Here is a 24,060-nt window from a genome sequence, read left to right as displayed (position 1 = left end):
CAGGGGCATTTACTGTTCCCTCCTGGAGTAAACCAGATGGGTTCAGTATACAATTAAAGATCCTGGCATCGGAGGTGGTAAGCATTTTTACTATCCCTCCCCTATGGCCACGGGGTGACTGTTAGGGCCTGGGGGTGGCGGATAGGGCTATCCTGTGGCAATTGGTGGCTGGTACTAACCCCCCTTCAGTGCCTAACCCTAACCCTCCCCCCCGAGCCCTAACCCTAACAGTTACCCTTATACTTACCTTCGGCATGTCGGCTGTTCTGGTGCCGGTCTCCCAAGTGGTGTTGAGATTCCGGCGTCGGACGCCTGACCACCTGCATTCCGTCCATCGGGATGCTAAACGCTTCCCGACCAGATGCATACTGTATACTGCTGTTCTCACTGGGCACTAACCCCCATAAAAGTGCCCAATACTAACACCTAATTACTTAATTGTGCTTTGTTGTTGTGATATTGTGATGTTTTTATATTATATGTATACCATGTAGTTAACTAGTTGGTTTTCAACTTGCGCTGTGATTTTACTCTTATTTCTGTTAGAATTGCCATGTATGAGCTTAGCACAAATAGGGTTCTATGAACTACCAGAAAATGTTTTATAATCTTAATTCACATTTTTTGGAGCTAATAATCTCACTTTATTCTAATTGGATATCATTCACATTCACCAGGGGCCAGGAGACAAGGCAGACAAGGTAGTAGCTTTTATTCATCATATGTGCAAATTTCATAATGCAGTTCATGTGTTAAGGGCCCCATACACTAGAGTGATAATGCCCGATTTCAGCCGATTTCGGATGAAATCAGGCATTTTTGAGGTGTTTCCGATCCGATGCGCGTTCCCGTGAGCATCTGATCGGATCCTCCAGATTGAATGTGTTGCACATTCAATCTGGTCCGACCTGGGGGCACGGCTGGGATCGCCCAGGATTGCCCAAGATATATTGTATGCAAAAGGGAGGCATACAATATATCTTGGCCGATCCTGCCCCGGGAGGCTGCCGGGGTGATCGCCTGCGATCGCCTCCGACATGTGGTCGTCCCAGTGTATGGGGCCCTTTACAGTTGTGCAGTGAATAAAAGGCATCCACAGATATCCCAGGGCTTTAGTGTAAACATTGGGTTAGCAGTATGGTGCTTCAAAGCCAGAGCCACCCTGGGAGTTGCGAAATTGGTATATACTTCCCATTGGCAGGTGGATCAGAAAGTAAGCTACTTTCTCTCTGTCCTCCTCCTTTCAGCTCACCTCTTAATTTCCCATTATTCTTTCATTTCTTAAAACAGACACTTATACTGTACATACAGACACTTCTATATGTTCATTTTTCAGAGTCTTCAATGTTTCCTCATTAATTTTTTTCTTTCAGCAAATGTAACCAAGAAACCAACTTCCACAACAAGTGCCACTTCTCCTACCACTACTATCAGTAAGTACAGTATGCTGATTGCTTTCTACTCATCTGGGAGTCCATTTAACATTCTAACTAATTGCTGGCAGTATATTATGTCTAGTATCACTGCATCTTACTTTTATAATGTCAGTATTTAATATCACCTACCTGTCTAGTGAGGTCCAGCGGTGATGTCCTCCTGAAATGATATTGCCAAATGCACATGTGTTGTGGCCATCCGTGAATGAACATAGGGCCTAATTCATGTTTGTATGCAATGACCGATTATCACGCAATGGAGCGATTATCGGCAAACTGTGCATGTGCTGTGATCGCTATGCGCGAAGTCTCCGCTGCAATCTCGCTTGCAATGAGGATTTCATGGAAAGTTATTGACAGGAAGTTTGGAGGTATTAACAGGGAGTGGTTGGGAAAATGCAGGCGTGTCAGGGACGTTTTGGGGCGTGTATCTGCTGAAGGCTGCAAGCTTGTGTGTGTAAAAACATGGTGTCTGAGTCGCCATAGCTGTGTCCAGACTGCGTAGCCATAGACCAACCCTTAGCCTTGATGTTCCTCGTTTTTGCATATAGTAACCTAGAAAATTGAAATTGCATGTGCCTACAAACCATAGCAATAAACCCTGGCGGAGATTCCCCATTGCTGTTCCATTATTTGTCCATCTATAAGAGAATTTTAAGAGAATTACATCAGGCATATGCAAAACCCTCACAAACACTCATTTTATGTAGCACAATATGATATTATAGCTTACTTTGTATTATACAATGTTATTTTTTGCAATGTAGCAGGAGCGTAATTGTCCTATGTAGTACCGGGCAGTTCTGGGTTCCTGGAGCAGTTTCTTCCTATATATTTGTTAAGATTATGAAAATGCACAAATGTCATTCTGTTTCTGTATGAATTACTGTAGCACCACAGATCCTTACACATCCACAGCTATGACAATTGCAATGCATCTTCCACTTCCGACAATTTGGGCTAAAGAGAATGGGATGGAAGTTGGAAAGGTTGTATAAGTTTGGCCAAATGGCAAACTGAGTGTGTCTGCACGAAATGGGTTCCAGGTTGACACTATATACACACAAATTGCATCCAACTCTAGAGGAGCCCTATAGTCTATATATAATGCTCATGTTATATTTGAAACCAGTTACTATGAGCAAAAAAAATTATATGATTAATTAATAATTAATTATTAATATTATGATTAATCATTTGTTTTCAGATACCTTAACATCTACCAGCACTACACTAGATGGTACTTTACTCTCCACTGAGACTTCACATGCTGCCACTACAAGTATTTCTACTGTAGCAAACACACCAGAAATTATCTCTACAACAGTGGTTACAAAGGGTACCACAGGTTCTATTATACCAAATAATACATCTCTTACTAAGCCACCTGATACTCTGGTGACAATCCAACCAGAATTATCAAACACTTCTAATGGAGATGATCTAATAGCTAATTCCAGTATCATACTACCAACTGGAAATAATGCATCTGCAACCAGCAATACATCCTCAATGCGTCATGTTCCACCAGCATTCAGAACTACGTCTTCTGTGCCGTGGACAAACCATACAACTGTACCATCGCAAGAGTCAACTGATTCCAACAGCACACAAGGGAATGCGTCCTCATTAGCTACTGTGACATCTTCAGTACTACCAGTAATTACTTTCACAGACGTCACTAAGAACTCACCCAAACCATCTCTACCAACATATACAGGTAAGTGCACTTTCAGGCACATTTGTTTTAGAACAGTTAAGTATAATTTCTAATTGACACTTATACATACAGACACTTCTAAATGTTCATTTTTCAGAGTCTTCAGTGTTGTTTACTCAATTTATTTTTTTTCTTTCAGCAAAAGTAACCAAGAAACCAACTTCCACAACAAGTGCCACTTCTCCTACCACCACTATCAGTAAGTACAGTATGCTGATTGCCTTCTACTCATCTGGGAGTCCATTTAACATTCTAACTAATTACTGGCAGTATATTTTGTCTAGTATCACTGCATCTTACTTTTATAATGTCAGTATTTAATATCACCTACTTGTCTAGTGAGGTCCAGCGGTGATCTCCTCCTCTGAGCCATTCGCTCCTGTGTTGCTTATAGCCTAACGTTGTCGGTGAAATTATATTGCAAAATGCACATGCGTGGTGCCATCCATGCATAAACATAGGGCCTAATTCATGTTTGTATGCAATGACCGATTATCACGCAATGGAGCGATTATCGGCAAACTGTGCATGTGCTGTGATCGCTGTGCACGAAGTCACCGCTGCAATCTCGCTTGCAATGAGGATTTCATGGAAAGTTATTGACAGGAAGTTTGGAGGTATTAACAGGGAGTGGTTGGGAAAATGCAGGCGTGTCATGGACGTTTTGTGACGTGTATCTGCTGACGGCTGCAAGCTTGTGTGTGTAAAAACATGGTGTCTGAGTCGCCATAGCTGTGTCCAGACTGCGTAGCCATAGACCAACCCTTAGCCTTGATGTTCCTCGTTTTTACATATAGTAACCTAGAAAATTGAAATTGCATGTGCGTACAAACCATAGCAATAAACCCTGGCGGAGATTCCCCATTGCTGTTCCATTATTTGTCCATCTATAAGAGAATTTTAATAGAATTACATCAGGCATATACAAAACCCGCACAAAGGAACTGAGTGATACAAACACTCATTTTATGTAGCACAATATGATATTATAGCTTACTTTGTATTATACAATGTTATTTTTTGCAATGTAGCAGGAGCATAATTGTCCTATGTAGTACCGGGCAGTTCTGGGTTCCTGGAGCAGTTTCTTCCGACATGTTTGTTAAGATTATGAAAATGCACAAATGTCATTCTGTTTCTGTATGAATTACTGTAGCACCACAGATTCTTACACATCCACAGCTATGACAATAGCAATACATCCTCCACTTCCGACACTTTGGGCTAAAGAGAATGGGATGGAAATTGGAAAGGTTGTATAAGTTTGGCCAAATGGCAAACTGGGTGTGTCTGCACAAAATGGGTTCCAGGTTGACACTATGGGGGTCATTCCGAGTTGATCGCTAGCTGCCGTTGTTCACAGTGCAGCGATCAGGCTAAAAATCAGCATTTATGAGCATGCGTATGGGCCACAATACGCACGCGCGTCGTATGGGTACAAAGCCTATTGTGGTTGTGCACAGATTCTAGTGAAGTTTTCAGTCACACTGACGGCCGCAAGAAGATTGACAGGAAAGGGAGCGTTTCTGGATGTCAACTGACCGTTTTCAGGGAGTGTTTGCAAAAACGCAGACGTGTCTGAAAAAACGCAGGCGTGGCTGGGCATTCGCTGGGCGGGTGTATGACGTCCAATCCGGACACGAATAGGCTGAAGTGATCGCAAGCGCTGAGAAGGTTCAGAGCTACTCTGAAACTGCACAAACTGTTTTTGCAGAGCTTGGCTGCACATGCGTTCGCACTTCTGCTTAGCTAAAATACACTCCCCAGTGTGCGGCGGCATAGCGTTTGCGCGGCTGCTAAAACTAGCTAGCTAGCGATCAACTCGGAATGACCCCCTACACACAAATTGCATCCAACTCTAGAGGAGCCCTATAGTCTATATATAATGCTCATGTTATATTTGAAACCAGTTACTATGAGCAGAAATGTTATATGATTAATTAATTATTAATATTATGTATAATCATTTGTTTTCAGATACCTTAACATCTACCAGCACTACACTAGATGGTACTTTACTCTCCACTGAGACTTCACATGCTGCCACTACAAGTATTTCTACTGTAGCAAACACACCAGGAATTATCTCTACAACAGTGGCTACAAAGGGTACCACAGGTTCTATTATACCAAATAATACATCTCCTACTAAACCACCTGATACTCTGGTGACAATCCAACCAGAATTATCAAACACCTCTAATGGAGATGATCTAATAGCTAATTCCAGTATCATACTACCAACTGGAAATAATGCATCTGCAACCGACAATACATCCTCAACGCGTCATGGTCCACCAGCATTCAGAACTACATCTTCTGTGCCGTGGGCAAACCATACAACTGTACCATCGCAAGAGTCAACTGATTCCAACAGCATACAAGGGAATGCTTCCTCATTAGCTACTGTGACATCTTCAGTACTACCAGTAATTACTTTCACAGACTTCACAAAGAACTCACCCAAACCATCTCTACCAACATATACAGGTAAGTGCACTTTCAGGCACATTTGTTTTAGAACAGTTAAGTATAATGTCTCTAGCATCCATAATGGATATTGGGGAGACTTAGTACGATGTGGTATAGACGGGGTCCAAAGGAGCCGGTGCACTTTACATTTCTTCACTGGGTGTGCTGGCTCCTCCCCACTATGCCTCTTCCCACAGGTAGTTTAGAAAAAGTGCCCTCAGGAGAGGATGCACATCTCTGCAGCTCCAGAGAGTTTTCTTCAGTTTCTTTTAAACTTTTACTATTTTCGGTATGCTGTTTGGGCAACAGCATACCTGCACTGTGGGAGTTTTTGGGTGGTCACCAGCCTTGCGAGGTGTCAGAGCCACATCCCCGCTGCAGGACCTCCGTCCTTAGAGGTTGTTTGTTCAGCGAGGCCCAGCACCTTAGCTGTCACAATCGCAGCATGCCACACACCCCTAGCAAATGCCTGAAGGTGACGACTGTGGTGAGTACCAGCCGGGGGCTAGAGCCCCCCATGTAAACTGGCTAGCGGTGGCTTAAACTAACACTTGTGTGATGTCTTTAAGCAAACTAGGAGACATTGCCAGTATAAAAATCTCTGTAGCTCCGGCGTCATTGGGGGGGCGGAACTACCTCAGAGCGGGACCAGCGGCATTTTGGCGCCTTCATCTGCTTAATGCAACAGCAGCAAGCAACACAGCTCCTCCTGACTCACAAGACACGCTAGAAAACTGGTATAGGGTGTAGCAAAGGGGGAGAGCCGCTATTGTACACAATCTGTGCCCTATACAGGGCAGAAATCATTATTGTTTCACTGTGATATAGTAAGCTGACAGCCTCACTGGGGCAGTGTAGTTGGGGTGTGCTGGTCTTCTCTCTCTCTGTGTCTCCTCTCACATACAGTACGGGCAGACTTGCTAAGTATTACTGTCTGTGTGTATGTGTATGTCATTGTGATTACTGTAAACATGGGTAAAAACAAACTATGCAGTGTATGCCACACCAGATTCTCTCCTTTATCATCTGATTCTGTTTCATATGAACAATGCAGCAAATCTTCACAGCTCAGTGATGGGGCTGGGGGAGAGGGACCAGAGCCATCCTGGTTAGGGGCCCTTAAGACTATGATGTCTGATATGTCATCACAACTCACTGCTAATGTTCAGAAAACTCAGTTACTACAACAGGCTGTTGCAGACTTAGCTGCTAGGGCAGATGTTACACAGCCCCCCCTCTCTAAATCAGGACCACAAAAGCGTGGTTTACCTGCTCTACTCTCTGATTCACATGAGGAAATACAGGAGGATGGGGATGACTTGGATTCCGTTAGTGGGGATTCCGCTTCTGCTCAGGGTATTGAACCTCTCATTCTGGCTATACGTGTTAAAGCTCCCTCTAGAGGACGCTGCGTCACAGCATCATTTTTCTTTACACAAAACAAGCCTAATGTCACTTTCCCTGATTCTGCAGAGTTAGATGACCTATTTAAATTAGCCTGGAAAAATCCAGACAAAAATACCAAGTGTCAAAAAGATTTTTGCACACTTTCCCATTTGCTCCTGAAGGTAGGAAATTCTGGGAAGAGCCCCCGGCAGTTGACGTCTCAGTCTCTCGACTGTCAAAAAAGGTGGTGCTGCCTGCCCCGGGCTCCTGTACCATAACGGACCCTTGAGACAGAAAGATAGAGACTACACTAAATTCTATCTACACAGCAGGTGTATCGCAAAGGCCAGTCATAGCGGGTTGCTGGATGACCCATGACATTCATAGGCTACTCAGATTCAGGAGGGCCTCTCCGGGGAATGCCTCTGGTCACTACGGTTACTCTCCTGAAGCATATTCAGGACACTGCACACGTCCTGTGTTACTCGCTCAAGGAAATGGGCAATATTAGTGCTAGGATGTCTACCATGGCAGTGTCAGTGCGCAGGGCCTTGTGGTTGTGTCAGTGGATAGCGGACGCAGAATCCAAGTGCATTGTGGAATCCCTCCCATTTTCTGGGGAATGGCTCTTTGGGGTTGAGTTGAATACGTGGATTTCCAAAGTCACTGGAGGGAAATCTACATCTCTCCCCTCTGGGGCCCCGATGGCTAGGAGTTCCTACTCGGGGCCATCTGTTCAATTCTTTCGGTCTAACAGATTTTGATTTAGGGCATGGGGTGCCTCCAATGCAACAAGAGGCACCAGAGGTAAGACAAAAAGACCTGCAAACACCGGTTCTCAGGAACAGAGCACCAGTTCTGCTTCCACTAAGTCCTCAGCATGACGGTGCCCACCCACCCCGAGGGGATCTCGAGGTGGGAGCTCGACTGCGTCACTTCATCTGCATCTGGGAGGTTTCCTGCCAAGATGCCTGGGTCAGGGACCTAATTTCTCAGGGCTACAAGCTGGAGTTCGATGGTGCTCCTCCCCAATGCTTTTTCAAATCAAGCTTACAAGCTTTGGAGGTTACGCGAGTAACGTTGCAACAGGCCATTCAAAAGTTGGTCCAGTCCCACGTCATAGTTCAAGTACCAATACCACACCGAGGCAGGGGTTATTACTCCAACCTGTTTGTGGTACCAAAGCTGGATGGTTCGGTAAGGCCCATTTTGAATCTAAAGTCCTTGAACCTTTACCTGAAGATTTTCAAGTTCAAAATGGAATACTTGAGAGCAGGGATTGCGGGCCTGGAAGAAAAGGAATTCATGGTTTCATTGGATATCAAGGATGCCTACCTTCATATTCCTATTTGGCCACCTCTTCAGGCTTATCTGAGGATTTGCCCTGCTGGGCGACCACTACCAGTTCCAGGCACTGCCTTTCGGCCTGTCCACAGCTCCAAGGGTATTCACAAAGGAAATGGAGGAGATGATGTTCAAGCTCCAGATCCAGGGGGTCAATGTTGTCCCTTACCTGGACGATCTTAATTAAAAGCAGGATCCAGGGAGCTTTTATTGCTCCATATCAACCGCACTATCCAACTTCTGTCACACCATAGGTGGATTCTCGATTTACAGAAGTCCCACCTGGAGCAAACTCAGCAGCTCCTGTTCCTGGGGATGTTACTGGATACTGTGGTCCAGAAGGTGTTCCTCCCAGAAGACAAAGCAAGAACACTTCAGGAGATGGTCCGTATGGTGCTCCGACCTGCTCGAGTATCCATCCATCTCTGCATAAGATTGTTGGGGAAGATGGTCGTGTTAATGTTGATTAACATACAGGACAGAAAAAGCAATACCTTTTACACTGAAATTCGAGCAGCTGTGGCTGCTAGATGTAATCTTTAACATACGTACTTTTTACTAACTTAGCGTACACACACACCGACACGCTGAAAGCACAATGCAGCTAGTGGCTGAAATACACTTTAAACCTTAGCAGGAAAGAGGCACGACACCAATTGTATTTAGAATGCTGGGATCCGACCCACCAACACATATATTTGCTTTAAGGGGGTTACAATAACAATACAATCACAATAAGAGAAAAGAGGCTACAATCAATGGTACATACATTTGTTTCACTAGCGCCACATGGTCCCAGTGCTCAGTCAATCAAGCAAGATGACCTTCAGAGAGAGAGAGAGACCGGCCAGGCAGCTTGGCTTTTTATACATTTGGCTAAAACATAAAACAATAGAAACTGTAATCTCTTCACCTATAGGTCAAAGGGCTGGTCATTTACAGTACAGGAGGGGTCATAGGTTGGTTTGAATTGGTGGGCGATGCCTGGTCCAGATGCACTTGCAGTTGGTCTCGATTGGGTTCCCTACGAATATCAAAGTACAGTAAATACAGTATAATAGTGATATTCTGTTCCTGCGCATAATTATGCGCAGGAGCGTGCTATCTTCTGCAATCTGCTACCGGAATGTTGCCCTTAAAATACCCTACAGCTAGATACCAAACACCACCTCCTAACCTAATGCTGTCCCCTCATATCCTGTAAAGGTGAATCCCTTTGTTATTGTACCTTTTAAACAGGTATAACTTGCTGGTGGGGTGCATGTGGGCTATATGTACATTTTGCACTATGTGGATTAAATATGAGATATGTCTTTGTGGCTTTTCCGTGCAAATACAAATGCTACCGTAATTACTCATACCACGCGCTAATACGCACTACCGCGTGATCGGTCATACGCAACTTGCGAATATGCGCACGCACGGCAGATCAAGTACGCGCACGGAGGCCATCTGCATGGTGTTTGTACGTGATGTGTGTACCATAATATTTTCCGACTTCAACAGTCCACCCTTTGGCAGTCATCAATAACTGCCACGCATAACTAATAAACTGAAGATATTATCTATACAATATATATATATATATATATATATATATATACAAAGTTTGGATGATCGGGGGAGAGTTGTAGGTGGGAAATGTATAGCCTAGTGGGATAGTAAAAAGCAAGTATATATGAATCAATGTCTGAGGGGCATGTATCATCGTGCCACATATGTTCTAAGTAAGCTTTGAGGTATTGCGAAGTATACATTAAATCCTTCTTATCCCGTATTAAGGATTTGTAAATGGGCAAACAAACACTACCGAGCTCCTTTCGGGTAAGGGCTTTTGACCCTCACCTTTTCGGCTTCTAGTACCAACAAATGGGGAGCACATTTAGTTGATAATACAAGGAGGGGGAATATATGTGAGTGCTACTATATTTGGATAACACCTGTCGACTATGTGTGCCATTAACTGGAGGTTGTAGAGATGAAGATAAGACACATATATAAAAATACATTCACATAAACATTTGGGTAGGGTTGACGTCTTTTCCGGTTGGATGTTTCTGGGTAAAGGGGGAAACAGAGAAAAATGGTGAAAGAAAAGAGGCCATGAAATTCATTTGCAATCCTTATCATAACACTGTTTCTACAGATGGATCATAAATCAAATCTGCTGCTGTAACAATGCCCCGCTCCTTAGACTCATCAAATTTGTGCTATACTTGCACCGCGTTAAAATTTGAACACACCTGAATATCAGACCAATAATTATGATGACTCCCAGGATACAAAGGAAAAACGTTCCCACACTCATAATAACATTCTGTGCCCACTCTCCTAACCCTGAGAACCATTTGCGTGGGTTCAACCATGAGACCCAGCCGGTCAGTTCATTACCCACAGCCGTCAAGGTAAGGTTGTGCTTCCTCCTGAACTCCCACTTCAACTGTAAGATCTCATCTATCTTTTGATCGATGATCTCCGTGGGGTCGTCAGTGCTATTCGTAATATACGTACAACACTTCACGCCATATTGAGTTGCCAGGGTAACACAGTACCCACCTGTCACAGCTGTAACGTAATTAAGGACCATCCTGTGCTGAATTAGTTCCTTCTTGTAGGCTTGTAACTCCCTCCCTGTATACCTGAAGGTGTTATCTCGGTGATATTAGCTATCAAGTTCGCTAGCGCATGGATGTACCTATAATTTATAGTTCCTCTGGCAGTACGGATGATATCTAATGCGAGAAGGAACTGAATCCCGGTGGATTCATGGATTAAATCAGAGTCTGCGTGCTCTGCCCTATCTATGAGGTGTCTCTTGATGATGTGTTCATAATGTGTATGAGTATAAGGAGCCTGAGCGTTGCGGTGAACGTCTTTCATTTTGTCGTGGGTTATGGTCATGACCTCTGGTAGTACTCTCCCAATATAACACAATCCCTCAGAGCTCGGAGTAAGCTACTTGTACGCTTTCCTACCACATATAAAATAGGCATCATCTGGGAGAACATAGGGGACAAAATGTAACAACACCATATTGCAAATCTTCCATGTAAAGAAACCAATCCCTAGTTCTCTCATTTGTTCAGTACAAATATCGGGCTGGATGACATGGGCACAATACCCCTGCGATACCTTTCCAACCCACATGGTTTTGCTTCCACGTGTATACCGGTACCAAAAATACTTCCCACTGTTGGCTATCTTGCGTACAAGTTCAGAGTTGACAGGTATCCTATCAGCTCTGTGCGAAAAGGTCATTGTCTGGTTATTCCACGTCACTTCCCAATTTCCTGGTTTTCGGAAATTGGAAATATTAAAACACACTAGTGATCTATCTACATGATACTGGTGGAGCTTCAAGCTAGGGGGCCTAGATATATTGAATTTCTTGTCCACCGATCTCCCACCCCGTAATTCGAGTACTTCATCTATCGTTAAAGGGTACGGCACTAATCCTGACTTACTCTGTCCTTGAGGTACCTGTGAGCACACCCAGCATTCTGTCTGGTTTAAGACCTTACCCACTAGTGAGTGGTAATCACTCAACGGATGTCGGTCCATGTCGATATTAATGTTGGACTGACATCTCTGGATGCACCCATCTTCGACTATGTTCTCGCAATACCTACAAATACAATATTCATCAGACAATAACCCCTCACATTGCCTCTGAGCTCCATGACTACCAGAGTGCTTACTGATACCAGCCTTTACTAGAGTTATGTGCTGCTCCTGAGATCCTACAAATCCGTACTCGCCATCAGAACCCATTCCAGATCTTTGATCGACGTCTCTGGGACCCTCACCAAAACAGATTGTCCTGATCAAAAACAGAATTACCAGAAAAACCCAAAACACAGTCTCCTGAGGTAGATCCATTTCGTTAAGGAGCAAAGAGGAAATAAATAAGAAGGGAAACAAAATATAAAGAAAAATGCAGTGGGGGTGAGGTGAAAAAAGAAAAATGGTACGACAACCGTCTTTGATCTTGTTGTTCTCCGCGCTCAGGTGCCGTTTCATCAGTCCTGCCTCTCGGCTTTCCCGGAATAAACACTCTAGTGATACGAGGTTCTCTTCACCTTGCTCTTTGTCACGAGTTTTCTCTGGGTCAGCAACCTTCTTGCAGTGGGACGAGTGGACCCAAGTCTCTCTGTCGGTGACCTTTAGTGCTGTCGTGCTGGTTAACAAAACTTGATACAATCCTTCCCACCTGTCTATGAGGCAACCTGAGTGTAAAAAATTTCGAATCATCACATAATCCCAGGCTCAATGTCATGACAATTACTGTTCGGTAGGTCAGGAATCACCAGCTTTAGATTTCTTTGTTGATTTCTCAGCTGCTGGCTCATCCTAACCAAGTATTTCACAGTTATTTCGTTATTGCATTTCAAATCATCCTGGGGTCTATCATTACATGAGGTTGTCGACCAAAAAGAATTTCAAAGGGTGATAAGTTAAGTGGAGACCTGGAAGTTGTTCTGATGCTGTACAACACTAGTGGCAAAGCTTCTGGCCACGACAATCCAGTTTCAGCCATTACTTTACTCAGCTTATTCTTAATAGTGCTGTTCATTCTCTCCACCTTTGCACTCGCCTGTGGTTGGTACGGAGTGTGCAGCTTGCTATTAATTCCCATCAGTGTGCACATGACCTGAAAGACTTCACCTGTAAAATGGGTACTCCTATCACTTTCAATCATTCTAGGGATACCATATCTACACACAAATTCCTGCACGATTTTCTTTGCAGTGAACACAGCAGTATTTGTGGCAGCGGGGAATGCTTCTACCCAGTTGGAAAACACATCAGTACATACTAACACATATTTCAAATTCCTACAGGGTGGTAACTGTATGAAGTCGATTTGTATTACCTGAAAAGGTCCGTCTGTAGGAGGGATATGGGATGGCTCTGTTGGTATTGCCTTACCGATATTCTTCCTCAAGCAAGTAAGACATGTCATTGCTTTCTTACCTGCATGAGAAGAGATTCCTGGTGCACTCCAACAGGCTCTTACCAGCTTGCACATGCCTTCTTTACCTAGATGAGTCAGACCGTGTGCCACCTCAGCTAGACTTGAGATATGGCTTACGGTGTCCATCTGTCCAAAGTCCTGAGGACTCTTGACCATATCACTTCGCCTTCCAGACTGCCTTTTCCTGTAGGGAACACAAATTTTGAATTTCAATTTAATTATTTCATGTTATCAGTTGTGTGAAGTAAAAACATCTCTGGATGAGAGAGGAGAGGGAAAATGAAAAAGAAAATGTCAGGTTTGCCATTCACCAACAGGCCGTCACACCATCATGCATATCAGTGTCTGTACACAATCTCCCTTCACCAGTATTCCTATTCTCCACCCTTTGTGCATGACAAGGCACACTGCAGTAATACTGGTGTCATCCTGCTGGTAAGATATACTGGGTTTGGGCAGAACTCTGAAGGACCGAGTAGGCATGTGGTGTTTGAACTGTAATCGGGTCCATGTATTGGACCACCCTGTGTGAACGAAAAAGATGAAGAGGAAATTGTGGCGAAACAGAATAGAAGTTGGTGACAGATAAGTTTGGAGAGGTAAAGAAGATTTTATTTAAAAAAATTGACAACTGGATTGGGCACTACGGGGAAGTGATTCTCTACTTGGTCTACTCCCCTTAAAAAAAATTCTGTGTTTGTTGTATCGCTATTGGGATTATCCCAGCCGTCAATCCAGTGTCCTGTCCATCCTAAGTTCATAGGGAACCCGGTATCTGTGAGATAATTTCCTCTATCTGTGATGGACATGAATCTAGAACAGTAAAATGTAAATTAGTCTTCGTGGGTGTCTAACATACTTTGTACTTCCTGAGCGGGAGCACATTATATGTATATCATATCTAACAAAGCTCCTGTTAAGTTAATCAGGGGCCATTTCTGCTAGAAAAAGAAGCAAAAGTTTAGAGGCCCCATCTTAACCCCAGCAAGTTTTGTCAAAGGGTAATGTTGCATATATTTCGTTCTTCCCATTAGCCGAATCAGTGTTTTCTATGTGGCTTGTGATTCCTTACTATATGTCCCTTGGTACCATCTATGTGTTTAATAATGTGGCTCGTGTTTTCTGTCTAGGGGGTCTATATTGACTATGTGTCCTACTACTCCTACAATCCCTGGCAAAATGCCCTTCCTTCCTACAAATGTAACTTAGTCTTGGTTTTCTCCAAACATCAAGGGTCTGGGGTTTAGGCAGATGGGACTTTGCTGTAAGAGCCTGTATACTTACAGTCCTCAACCTCTCCTCCTGTTGTTCTCTGCGTATAGCTATATTCTTGTGATGTTCAATAACGCACTCTCTGAGATTATCTACTGTGACCCCTCTCCAATTAGGCAAAGATGTTTGCACCCTGTCCCTCAATGCCTTATTGAGCCCGTCCATTAGCACAGAGACAGCCACCTCCCTGTAATTCGCATTGTTCCCTATATCCGATACCCCAGTGTATTTAGCCATTATTTGCAAGGCCCTATGAAAATATTCAGATGTCATTTCATTTTCTCTCTGCTTTATGGAAAAACATTTTCTCCACTTAGCAGTGGGGAAATACAATCCTAGTTGTATGTTAATTCGTTCCACATTCTCCTGATTGGATTCGTCAGTCAGAAGATCGACTGACTCTATTTTCACTCTGTTATAAATTTGTGGGTGTCAATATTAGGGGGTAGGCATGCTTTCAAGAGTTTCCGCCAATCTCGGTTTGTAGGTTCATGGGCATTACCCAGATCCTTTATATACTTCTGACATCTGGCTAAATGCTTCCGGGGATCGGGGAATTCTGAAATGATTGACCGCAGCTCTGATCTGGACCACGAGCAATACATTGCATTCTTCCTGGTGAGGGTTATTCCCTGACTATAGGTCCTCCTATTGGGAGTTACTATTTCCAAGACAGGATGTAACCCTACCATTCCATTCCTAATTTGCTCACTGTGAGGTGTTATTGTCTCTGTGTAATGAACAGTCTCACACTTACCGGTGGCTGTGATCTCACCAGCCCTTTCAATAGGGGACACCGTCACTGCTCTTACTGGTTGGGCAGGGCCCACCTGAGTTTCCTGTAGGGTGACTGCCTGAATGAGAGCTGAGATTAGTCTGGATCCTTCATCTTCCTGTGACCTATAACCTTGAAGAGAATTCAAAACAGGATACAACTTGCAAGGGTTAGGGTTAACACATTGATTCTGCATTTTTCTATCATTTACAGATGTACCATTGATTGTAGCCATTTCCTCCCCTTCGACCTATGTCGGTAATGGTGTGCTCGTACTTACATTCCTGCCAGGTTTGGAACCTGCTGTGCGAGCCAGTTCATTTTGCTCCTCCCCCTGTTGTTGCCACAGATTTAAACAATCGGTATATCTGATCCTTTGTTTTCTAGATTTAATCAGACATATTCTAATCCTTATGTTCTGCAATACCTCTGGTTCAAAAGTACCCATCCCAGGGAATGGTGCCCTATCTTCAGCAGTCATACGCACCCATTCATTGCAAAAAGCCTCCATGTGTGGACCATATTTCTCACACATAATAAACCTTGCTGACCCTTTTGCCGCACTTTTCCTGCCTGAACCCTGGCTAAACGTCTCTCGCTTGAGCAACTGGCTCCCATATTTGCGGGCCTTTTCCCACAAACACCAAAATACATAATACAAGCAGACAGTGAAAGTTACTCGAGCGCCTTTCACCCGCTCTCGCCCACGCTGGCCAGTACTACGATACACTGTTGATAGTGGATCGCGATGTACCCAACTTAGGGCTCCTATCAGACCTTACAGCACTGCAATTTCTTTCGGTGGAAGTTTTGTTGGAATATTTTCCTGAGAGAGGCAGCGAAAAATTCCTTTTCGGTATCTTTCCACTGGAATTTTTGTAGGGTGAAAAATAGAAAACTTCAATAACTATTGCTCACCCTTTCCAGTGGAAGCCCACCAGGGAAATTTCCCGACGTTATCAAAGAACAACCCCTTGTTTACACAATCACGCCTGCGTATGCTTTTCACAGCGCATATGACACAATAGTATCACGTTGTGCTGTGTAGAACACAGAGGCGTGCAGTTCAATCGCACAGCATATAGATACTTGTTATCTATCCGCCCTACGATCGCTTTACCTGAAACACCTAGACCACTCTAGACCACCTAGATTTGGGCCACCTAGATCACCTAGACCACTTCAGACCACCTAGACAATATGTTGGGTTGCGAACCCTTACGCCACTGAGCCTCTACTAACCCAGTGTTTCCACGGGATCCCAATTTCTCCTCGGGGTTCAATACATCCACTCCTGCTTTCACTCACTCAAATACACTGTGTTTTTCTTTTCTGTACAGAAATTATCACTCCTTTTAACTAGTAGTCTTATCCCAGAGGTAATACAGTTTAAACAAAGTATTAAGGTAACCTGCTTTTGAAATCGGATAGTTATGTGCTGTTGTATTAAATATATACTACCCCACCTTTAATTGAACAGCTATCGTGTGATTTGTACTTTGCGTCCGCAATCCTACGCAACCTTGCGTGCCTTTCCTGTACTTTGTCCATGCCACGTGTACAAACGTGCGTCCGCAATTTAACAAACCACACAGTCTCTATAAATGTGAGCATTAAAAGCTACTATCGCTCACAAACACACCCCACAGTTATTCTGTATAAACCTTTAACAACTTTAACAACTAGGCCAGAACTGCATTTTGTGTTTTATAATTACACCCTTAATACACTTATTTCAAATTTATCTATATAGCAAACAAATGTATCCGATTTCACACAGGTCTAAAATGACTAGTAACCTATGGCAACAATATGTGAGAGAGTATGCAAAGTATCAGTACGCTTAGTGTATGCCTTTTGGCGCCAAAAAATTTTACACAGTTTTTTTAAATAGACTTTTTTTTTCCTGTTTACACACGGATTTTTAAATAGCTTTTTTTTTTTCTGTTTCTTCCGGGTTCTATCAGCACTTCTGTAGACTAGACAGAGCAGACGTGATCTAATTCAGCACAAAAGAGAGTTTTAAAACTCCTGCCAAAGGTTGTCTAAGCGTTTCACCTGAATCAACCTATTGTGGTTCCATCCAGTTCTGACGCTTCTGCTCCTCCGGAGGCATTGGATGCTGTGCGAGCCTTGATGATCTATGTCAAGTGGATGGCTCGGATCACAAAGACAGAATCCTTGTTCGTGCTCTATGATGCACAGAAAAAGGGTTGTCTTGCTTCAAAGCAGTCCATTGCTCGTTGGCTTAGGCTTACTATCCAACAGGCCTATGTGTCAGCAGCCTTACCTGTTCCTAAGTCTCTGAAGGCCCATTCTACAAGATTGTGGGCTCTTCCTGGGTGGCTGCCCGTAGAGTCTCAGCCTTGCAACTATGCCAAGCTGCTACCTGGTCTACAGGCTTAATACCCTGGCCAAAAAGGATACCCAGTTTGGGCAGGCAGTGCTGCAGAAGTCTCCGCACGTTCCCACCCATTCTGGAAGCTTTGGGACGTCCACATCGTACTAAGTCTCCCCAATATCCCTTATGGATGCTAGAGAAAATAAGAATTTACTTACCGATAATTCTATTTCTCGTAGTCCGTAGTGGATGCTGGGGACTCCGTAAGGACCATGGGGAATAGCGGCTCCGCAGGAGACTGAGCACAAAAGTAAAGCTTTAGAACTACCTGGTGTGCACTGGCTCCTCCCCCTATGACCCTCCTCCAAGCCTCAGTTAGGATACTGTGCCCGGACGAGCGTACACAATAAGGAAGGATTTTGAATCCCGGGTAAGACTCATACCAGCCACACCAATCACACCATATAACTTGTGATCTAAACCCAGTTAACAGCATGATAACAGAGGAGCCTCTAGAAAAGATGGCTCACTACAGCAATAACCCGATTTTTTGGTAACAATAACTATGTACCAGTATTGCAGACAATCCGCACTTGGGATGGGCGCCCAGCATCCACTACGGACTACGAGAAATAGAATTATCGGTAAGTAAATTCTTATTTTCTCTGACGTCCTAGTGGATGCTGGGGACTCCGTAAGAACCATGGGGATTATACCAAAGCTCCCAAACGGGCGGGAGAGTGCGGATGACTCTGCAGCACCAAATGAGAGAACTCCAGGTCCTCCTCAGCCAGGGTATCAAATTTGTAGAATTTTACAAACGTATTTGCTCCTGACCAAGTAGCTGCTCGGCAAAGTTGTAAAGCCGAGACCCCTCGGGCAGCCGCCCAAGATGAGCCCACCTTCCTTGTGGAATGGGCTTTTACAGATTTTGGCTGTGGCAGGCCTGCCACAGAATGTGCAAGCTGAATTGTACTACAAATCCAACGAGCAATAGTCTGCTTAGAAGCAGGAGCACCCAGCTTGTTGGGTGCATACAGAATAAACAACGAGTCAGATTTTCTGACTCCAGCCGTCCTGGAAACCTATATTTCCAGGGCCCTGACAACGTCTAGCAACTTGGAGTCCTCCAAGTCCCTAGTAGCCGCAGGCACCACAATAGGTTGATTCAGGTGAAACGCTGAAAACCACCTTAGGGAGAAACTGAGGACAAGTCCTCAATTCCGCCCTGTCCGAATGGAAAATCAGATGAGGGCTTTTACAGGATAAAGCCGCAAATTCTGACACGCACCTGGCCAGGCCAGGGCCAACAGCATGACCACTTTCCATGTGAGATATTTTAACTCCACATATTTAAGTGGTTCAAACCAATGTGACTTTTGGAACCCAAAAACTACATTTAGATCCCAAGGTGCCACTGGAGGCACAAAAGGAGGCTGTATATACAGTACCCCTTTCACAAACGTCTGAACTTCAGGGACTGAAGCTAGTTCTTTTTGGAAGAAAATTGACAGGGCCGAAATTTGAACCTTAATGGACCCCCATTTCAGGCCCATAGACACTCCTGTTTGCAGGAAATGTAGGAATCGACCTAGTTGAAAATTCCTCCGTCGGGGCCTTACTGGCCTCGCACCACGCAACATATTTTCGCCAAATGCGGTGATAATGTTTTGCGGTTATATCTTTCCTGGCTTTGATCAGGATAGGAATGACTTCATCCGGAATGCCTTTCTCCTTCAGGATCCGGCGTTCAACCACCATGCCGTCAAACGCAGCCGCGGTAAGTCTTGGAACAGACAGGGTCCTTGCTGGAGCAGGTCCCTTCTTAGAGGTAGAGGCCACGGATCCTCCGTGAACATCTCTTGAAGTTCCGGTTACCAAGTCCTTCTTGGCCAATCCGGAGCCACGAATATAGTGCTTACTCCTCTCCATCTTATAATTCTCAGTACCTTGGGTATGAGAGGCAGAGGAGGGAACACATACACTGACTGGTACACCCACTGTGTTACCAGAGCGTCTACAGCTATTGCCTGAGGGTCCCTTGACCTGGCGCAATACTTGTCGAGTTTTATAAACATGTGGAAGACTTCTGGGTGAAGTCCCCACTCTCCCGGGTGGGGGTCGTGTCTGCTGAGGAAGTCTGCTTCCCAGTTGTCCACTCCCGGAATGAATACTGCGGACAGTGCTATCACATGATTTTCCGCCCAGCGAAGAATCCTTGCAGCTTCTGCCTTGCCCTCCTGCTTCTTGTGTCACCCTGTCTGTTTACGTGACTGCCGTGATGTTGTCCGAATGGATCAACTCCGGGTGACCTTGAAGCAGAGGTCTTGCTGAGCTTAGAGCATTGTAAATGGCCCTTAGCTTCAGGATATTTATGTGAAGTGATGTCTCCAGGCTTGACCAGAAGCTCTGGAAATTCCTTCCCTGTGTGACTGCTCCCCAGCCTCGCAGGCTGGCATCCGTGGTCACCAGGACCCAGTCCTGAATGTCGAATCTGCGGCCCTCTAGAAGATGAGCACTCTGCAACCACCACAGGAGAGACACCCTTGTGCTTGGTGACAGGGTTATCCGCTGATGCATCTGAAGATGCGACCCGGACCATTTGTCCAGCAGGTCCCACTGGAAAGTTCTTGCGTGGAATCTGCCGAATGGGATTGCTTCGTAGGAAGCCACCATTTTTCCCAGAACCCTTTCATTGATGTACTGAGACTTGGCTCGGTTATAGGAGGTTCCCGACTAGCTCGGATAACTCCCTGACTTTCTCCTCCGGGAGAAACACCTTTTTCTGGACTGTGTCCAGGATCATCCCTAGGAACAGAAGACGAGTCGTCGGAATCAGCTGCGATTTTGGAATATTGAGAATCCAATCGTGCTGCCGCAACACTACCTGAGATAGTGCTACACCGACCTCCAACTGTTCCCTGGATCTTACCCTTATCAGGGAATCGTCCAAGTAAGGGATAACTAAAATTCCCTTCCTTCGAAAGAGTATCATCATTTCGGCCATTACCTTGGTAAAGACCCGGGGTGCCGTGGACCATCCATACGGCAGCGTCTGAAACTGATAGTGACAGTTCTGTACCACAAACCTGAGGTACCCTTGGTGAGAAGGGTAAATTGGGACATGAAGGTAAGCATCCTTGATGTCCCGAGACATCATGTAGTCCCCTTCTTCCAGGTTCGCAATCACTGCTCTGAGTGACTCAATCTTGAATTTGAACCTCCGTATGTAAGTGTTCAAGATTTTAGATTTTGAATCGGTCTCACCGAGCCGTCCGGCTTCGGTACCACAACAGTGTGGAATAATACCCCGTTCCCTGTTGCAGGAGTGGTACCTTGATTATCACCTGCTGGGAATACAGCTTGTGAATGGCTTCCAAAACTGCCTCCCTGTCAGAGGGAGACATCGGTAAAGCCGACTTTAGGAAACGGCGAGGGGGAGACGTCTCGAATTCCAATTTGTACCCCTGAGATATCACCTGAAGGATCCAGGGGTCTAATTGCGAGTGAGCCCACTGCGCGCTGAAATTCCTTGAGACGGGCCCCCACCGTGCCTGATTCTGCTTGTAAAGCCCCAGCGTCATACTGAGGGCTTGGCAGAGGCGGGAGAGGGCTTCTGTTCCTGGGAACTGGCTGATTTCTGCAGCCTTTTTCCTCTCCCTCTGTCACGGGGCAGAAATGAGGAACCTTTTGCCCGCTTGCCCACGAAAGGACTGCGCCTGATAATACGGCGTCTTCTTATGTTGAGAGGCGACCTGGGGTACAAACGTGGATTTCCCAGCTGTTGCCGTGGCCACCAGGTCTGAAAGACCGACCCCAAATAACTCCTCCCCTTAATAAGGCAATACTTCCAAATGCCGTTTGGAATCCGCATCACCTGACCACTGTCGTGTCCATAACCCTCTACTGGCAGAAATGGACAACGCACTTAGACTTGATGCCAGTCGGCAAATATTCCGCTGTGCATCACGCATCTATAGAAATGCATCTTTTAAATGCTCTATAGGCAATAATATACTGTCCCTATCTAGGGTATCAATATTTTCAGTCAGGGAATCCGACCACGCCAACCCAGCACTGCACATCCAGGCTGAGGCGATTGCTGGTCGCAGTATAACACCAGTATGTGTGTAAATACATTTTAGGATACCCTCCTGCTTTCTATCAGCAGGATCCTTAAGGGCGGCCATCTCAGGAGAGGGTAGAGCCCTTGTTCTTACAAGCGTGTGAGCGCTTTATCCACCCTAGGGGGTGTTTCCCAACGCACCCTAACCTCTGGCGGGAAAGGATATAATGCCAATAACATTTTAGAAATTATCAGTTGTTATCGGGGGAAACCCACGCATCATCACACACCTCATTTAATTTCTCAGATTCAGGAAAACTACAGGTAGTTTTTCCTCACCGAACATAATACCCCTTTTTGGTGGTACTCGTATTATCAGAAATGTGTAATACATTTTTCATTGCCTCAATCATGTAACGTGTGGCCCTACTGGAAGTCACATTTGTCTCTTCACCGTCGACACTGGAGTCAGTATCCGTGTCGGCGTCTATATCTGCCATCTGAGGTAACGGGCGCTTTAGAGCCCCTGACGGCCTATGAGACGTCTGGACAGGCACAAGCTGAGTAGCCGGCTGTCTCATGTCAACCACTGTCTTTTATACAGAGCTGACACTGTCACGTAATTCCTTCCAACAGTTCATCCACTCAGGTGTCGACCCCCTAGGGGGTGACATCACTATTACAGGCAATCTGCTCCGTCTCCACATCATTTTTCTCCTCATACATGTCGACACAAACGTACCGACACACAGCACACACACAGGGAATGCTCTGATAGAGGACAGGACCCCACTAGCCCTTTGGGGAGACAGAGGGAGAGTTTGCCAGCACACACCAGAGCGCTATATATATATACAGGGATAACCTTATATAAGTGTTTTTCCCCTTATAGCTGCTGTATTTTTAATACTTCGCGCAATTAGTGCCCCCCTCTCTTTTTTAACCCTTTCTGTAGTGTAGTGACTGCAGGGGAGAGCCAGGGAGCTTCCCTCCAACGGAGCTGTGAGGGAAAATGGCGCCAGTGTGCTGAGGAGATAGGCTCCGCCCCCTTCTCGGCGGCCTTATCTCCCGTTTTTCTGTGTATTCTGGCAGGGGTTAAATTCATCCATATAGCCCAGGAGCTATATGTGATGCATTTTTTTGCCATCCAAGGTGTTTTTATTGCGTCTCAGGGCGCCCCCCCCAGCGCCCTGCACCCTCAGTGACCGGAGTGTGAAGTGTGCTGAGAGCAATGGCGCACAGCTGCAGTGCTGTGCGCTACCTTGTTGAAGACAGGACGTCTTCTGCCGCCGATTTTCCGGACCTCTTCTGTCTTCTGGCTCTGTAAGGGGGCCGGCGGCGCGGCTCTGGGACCTATCCATGGCTGGGCCTGTGATCGGTCCCTCTGGAGCTAATGTCCAGTAGCCTAAGAAGCCCAATCCACTCTGCACGCAGGTGAGTTCGCTTCTTCTCCCCTTAGTCCCTCGATGCAGTGAGCCTGTTGCCAGCAGGTCTCACTGAACATAAAAAACCTAAAACTAAACTTTTCACTAAGCAGCTCAGGAGAGCCACCTAGTGTGCACCCTTCTCGTTCGGGCACAAAAATCTAACTGAGGCTTGGAGGAGGGTCATAGGGGGAGGAGCCAGTGCACACCAGGTAGTTCTATAGCTTTACTTTTGTGCCCAGTCTCCTGCGGAGCCGCTATTCCCCATGGTCCTTACGGAGTCCCCAGCATCCACTAGGACGTCAGAGAAAATAGGATTTTAATTACCTACCGGTAAATCCTTTTCTCATAGTGCATAAGGGATATTGGGTGCCCACCTCAGTGCGTTGACTTTTCTGTAGGTTCTCTTTTATGTGGTTACCTGTTCATCTGTTGCTGTTATTGTTACCAGCCATTGCTGGTTGTTTTATGTTAGTGGTGTGCTGGTATATAAATCTCACCACTCATTGTTATTATGTTCCTTCTCTCATATATGTCCTTTCTCCTTGGGGCACTGTTTTACCTATAACTGCCTGTGGGAGGGGGCATAGAGGGGAGGAGCCAACATACCCAGTGAAGAAATTTAAAGTGCACTGGCTCCTTTGGATCCCGTCTATACCCCATCGTACTAAGCCTCCCCAATATCCCTTATGGACTACGAGAAAAAGATTTACCGGTAGGTAATTAAAATACTATTTTCTTATTTCCACTTAGAGGGGTAAATTTACTAAGATTCGTAATTTCCGAAAAAAGGTCAAAGTTCAATCACGAATGACATCGACAGTGTAAAACTGCAACTTTTTGAATTGA

General features: G+C 45.1%; 1 protein-coding gene across 1 annotated transcript in view; it reads left to right on the top strand.

Annotated features, from left to right (window-relative positions):
• The first annotated feature begins 1,137 nt into the window (after nt 1-1,137).
• Nucleotides 1,138-24,060, top strand: part of LOC134949844 (mucin-2-like) — a 44,479-nt gene continuing 21,556 nt past the window's right edge. The window contains exons 1-5 of the mRNA XM_063938554.1: nt 1,138-1,213; nt 1,374-1,433; nt 2,644-3,156; nt 3,296-3,355; nt 5,134-5,646. Of these exons, the coding sequence (XP_063794624.1) occupies nt 1,138-1,213; nt 1,374-1,433; nt 2,644-3,156; nt 3,296-3,355; nt 5,134-5,646 (1,222 nt within the window). The remainder of the gene's footprint in view (nt 1,214-1,373; nt 1,434-2,643; nt 3,157-3,295; nt 3,356-5,133; nt 5,647-24,060) is intronic.

The sequence above is a fragment of the Pseudophryne corroboree genome, chromosome 8 (assembly GCF_028390025.1).
Source record: "Pseudophryne corroboree isolate aPseCor3 chromosome 8, aPseCor3.hap2, whole genome shotgun sequence".
NCBI classification, from domain to species: domain Eukaryota; kingdom Metazoa; phylum Chordata; class Amphibia; order Anura; family Myobatrachidae; genus Pseudophryne; species Pseudophryne corroboree.
Note: the sequence above shows the minus strand (reverse complement) of the source record. Positions and strands in the feature narration are given on the sequence as shown.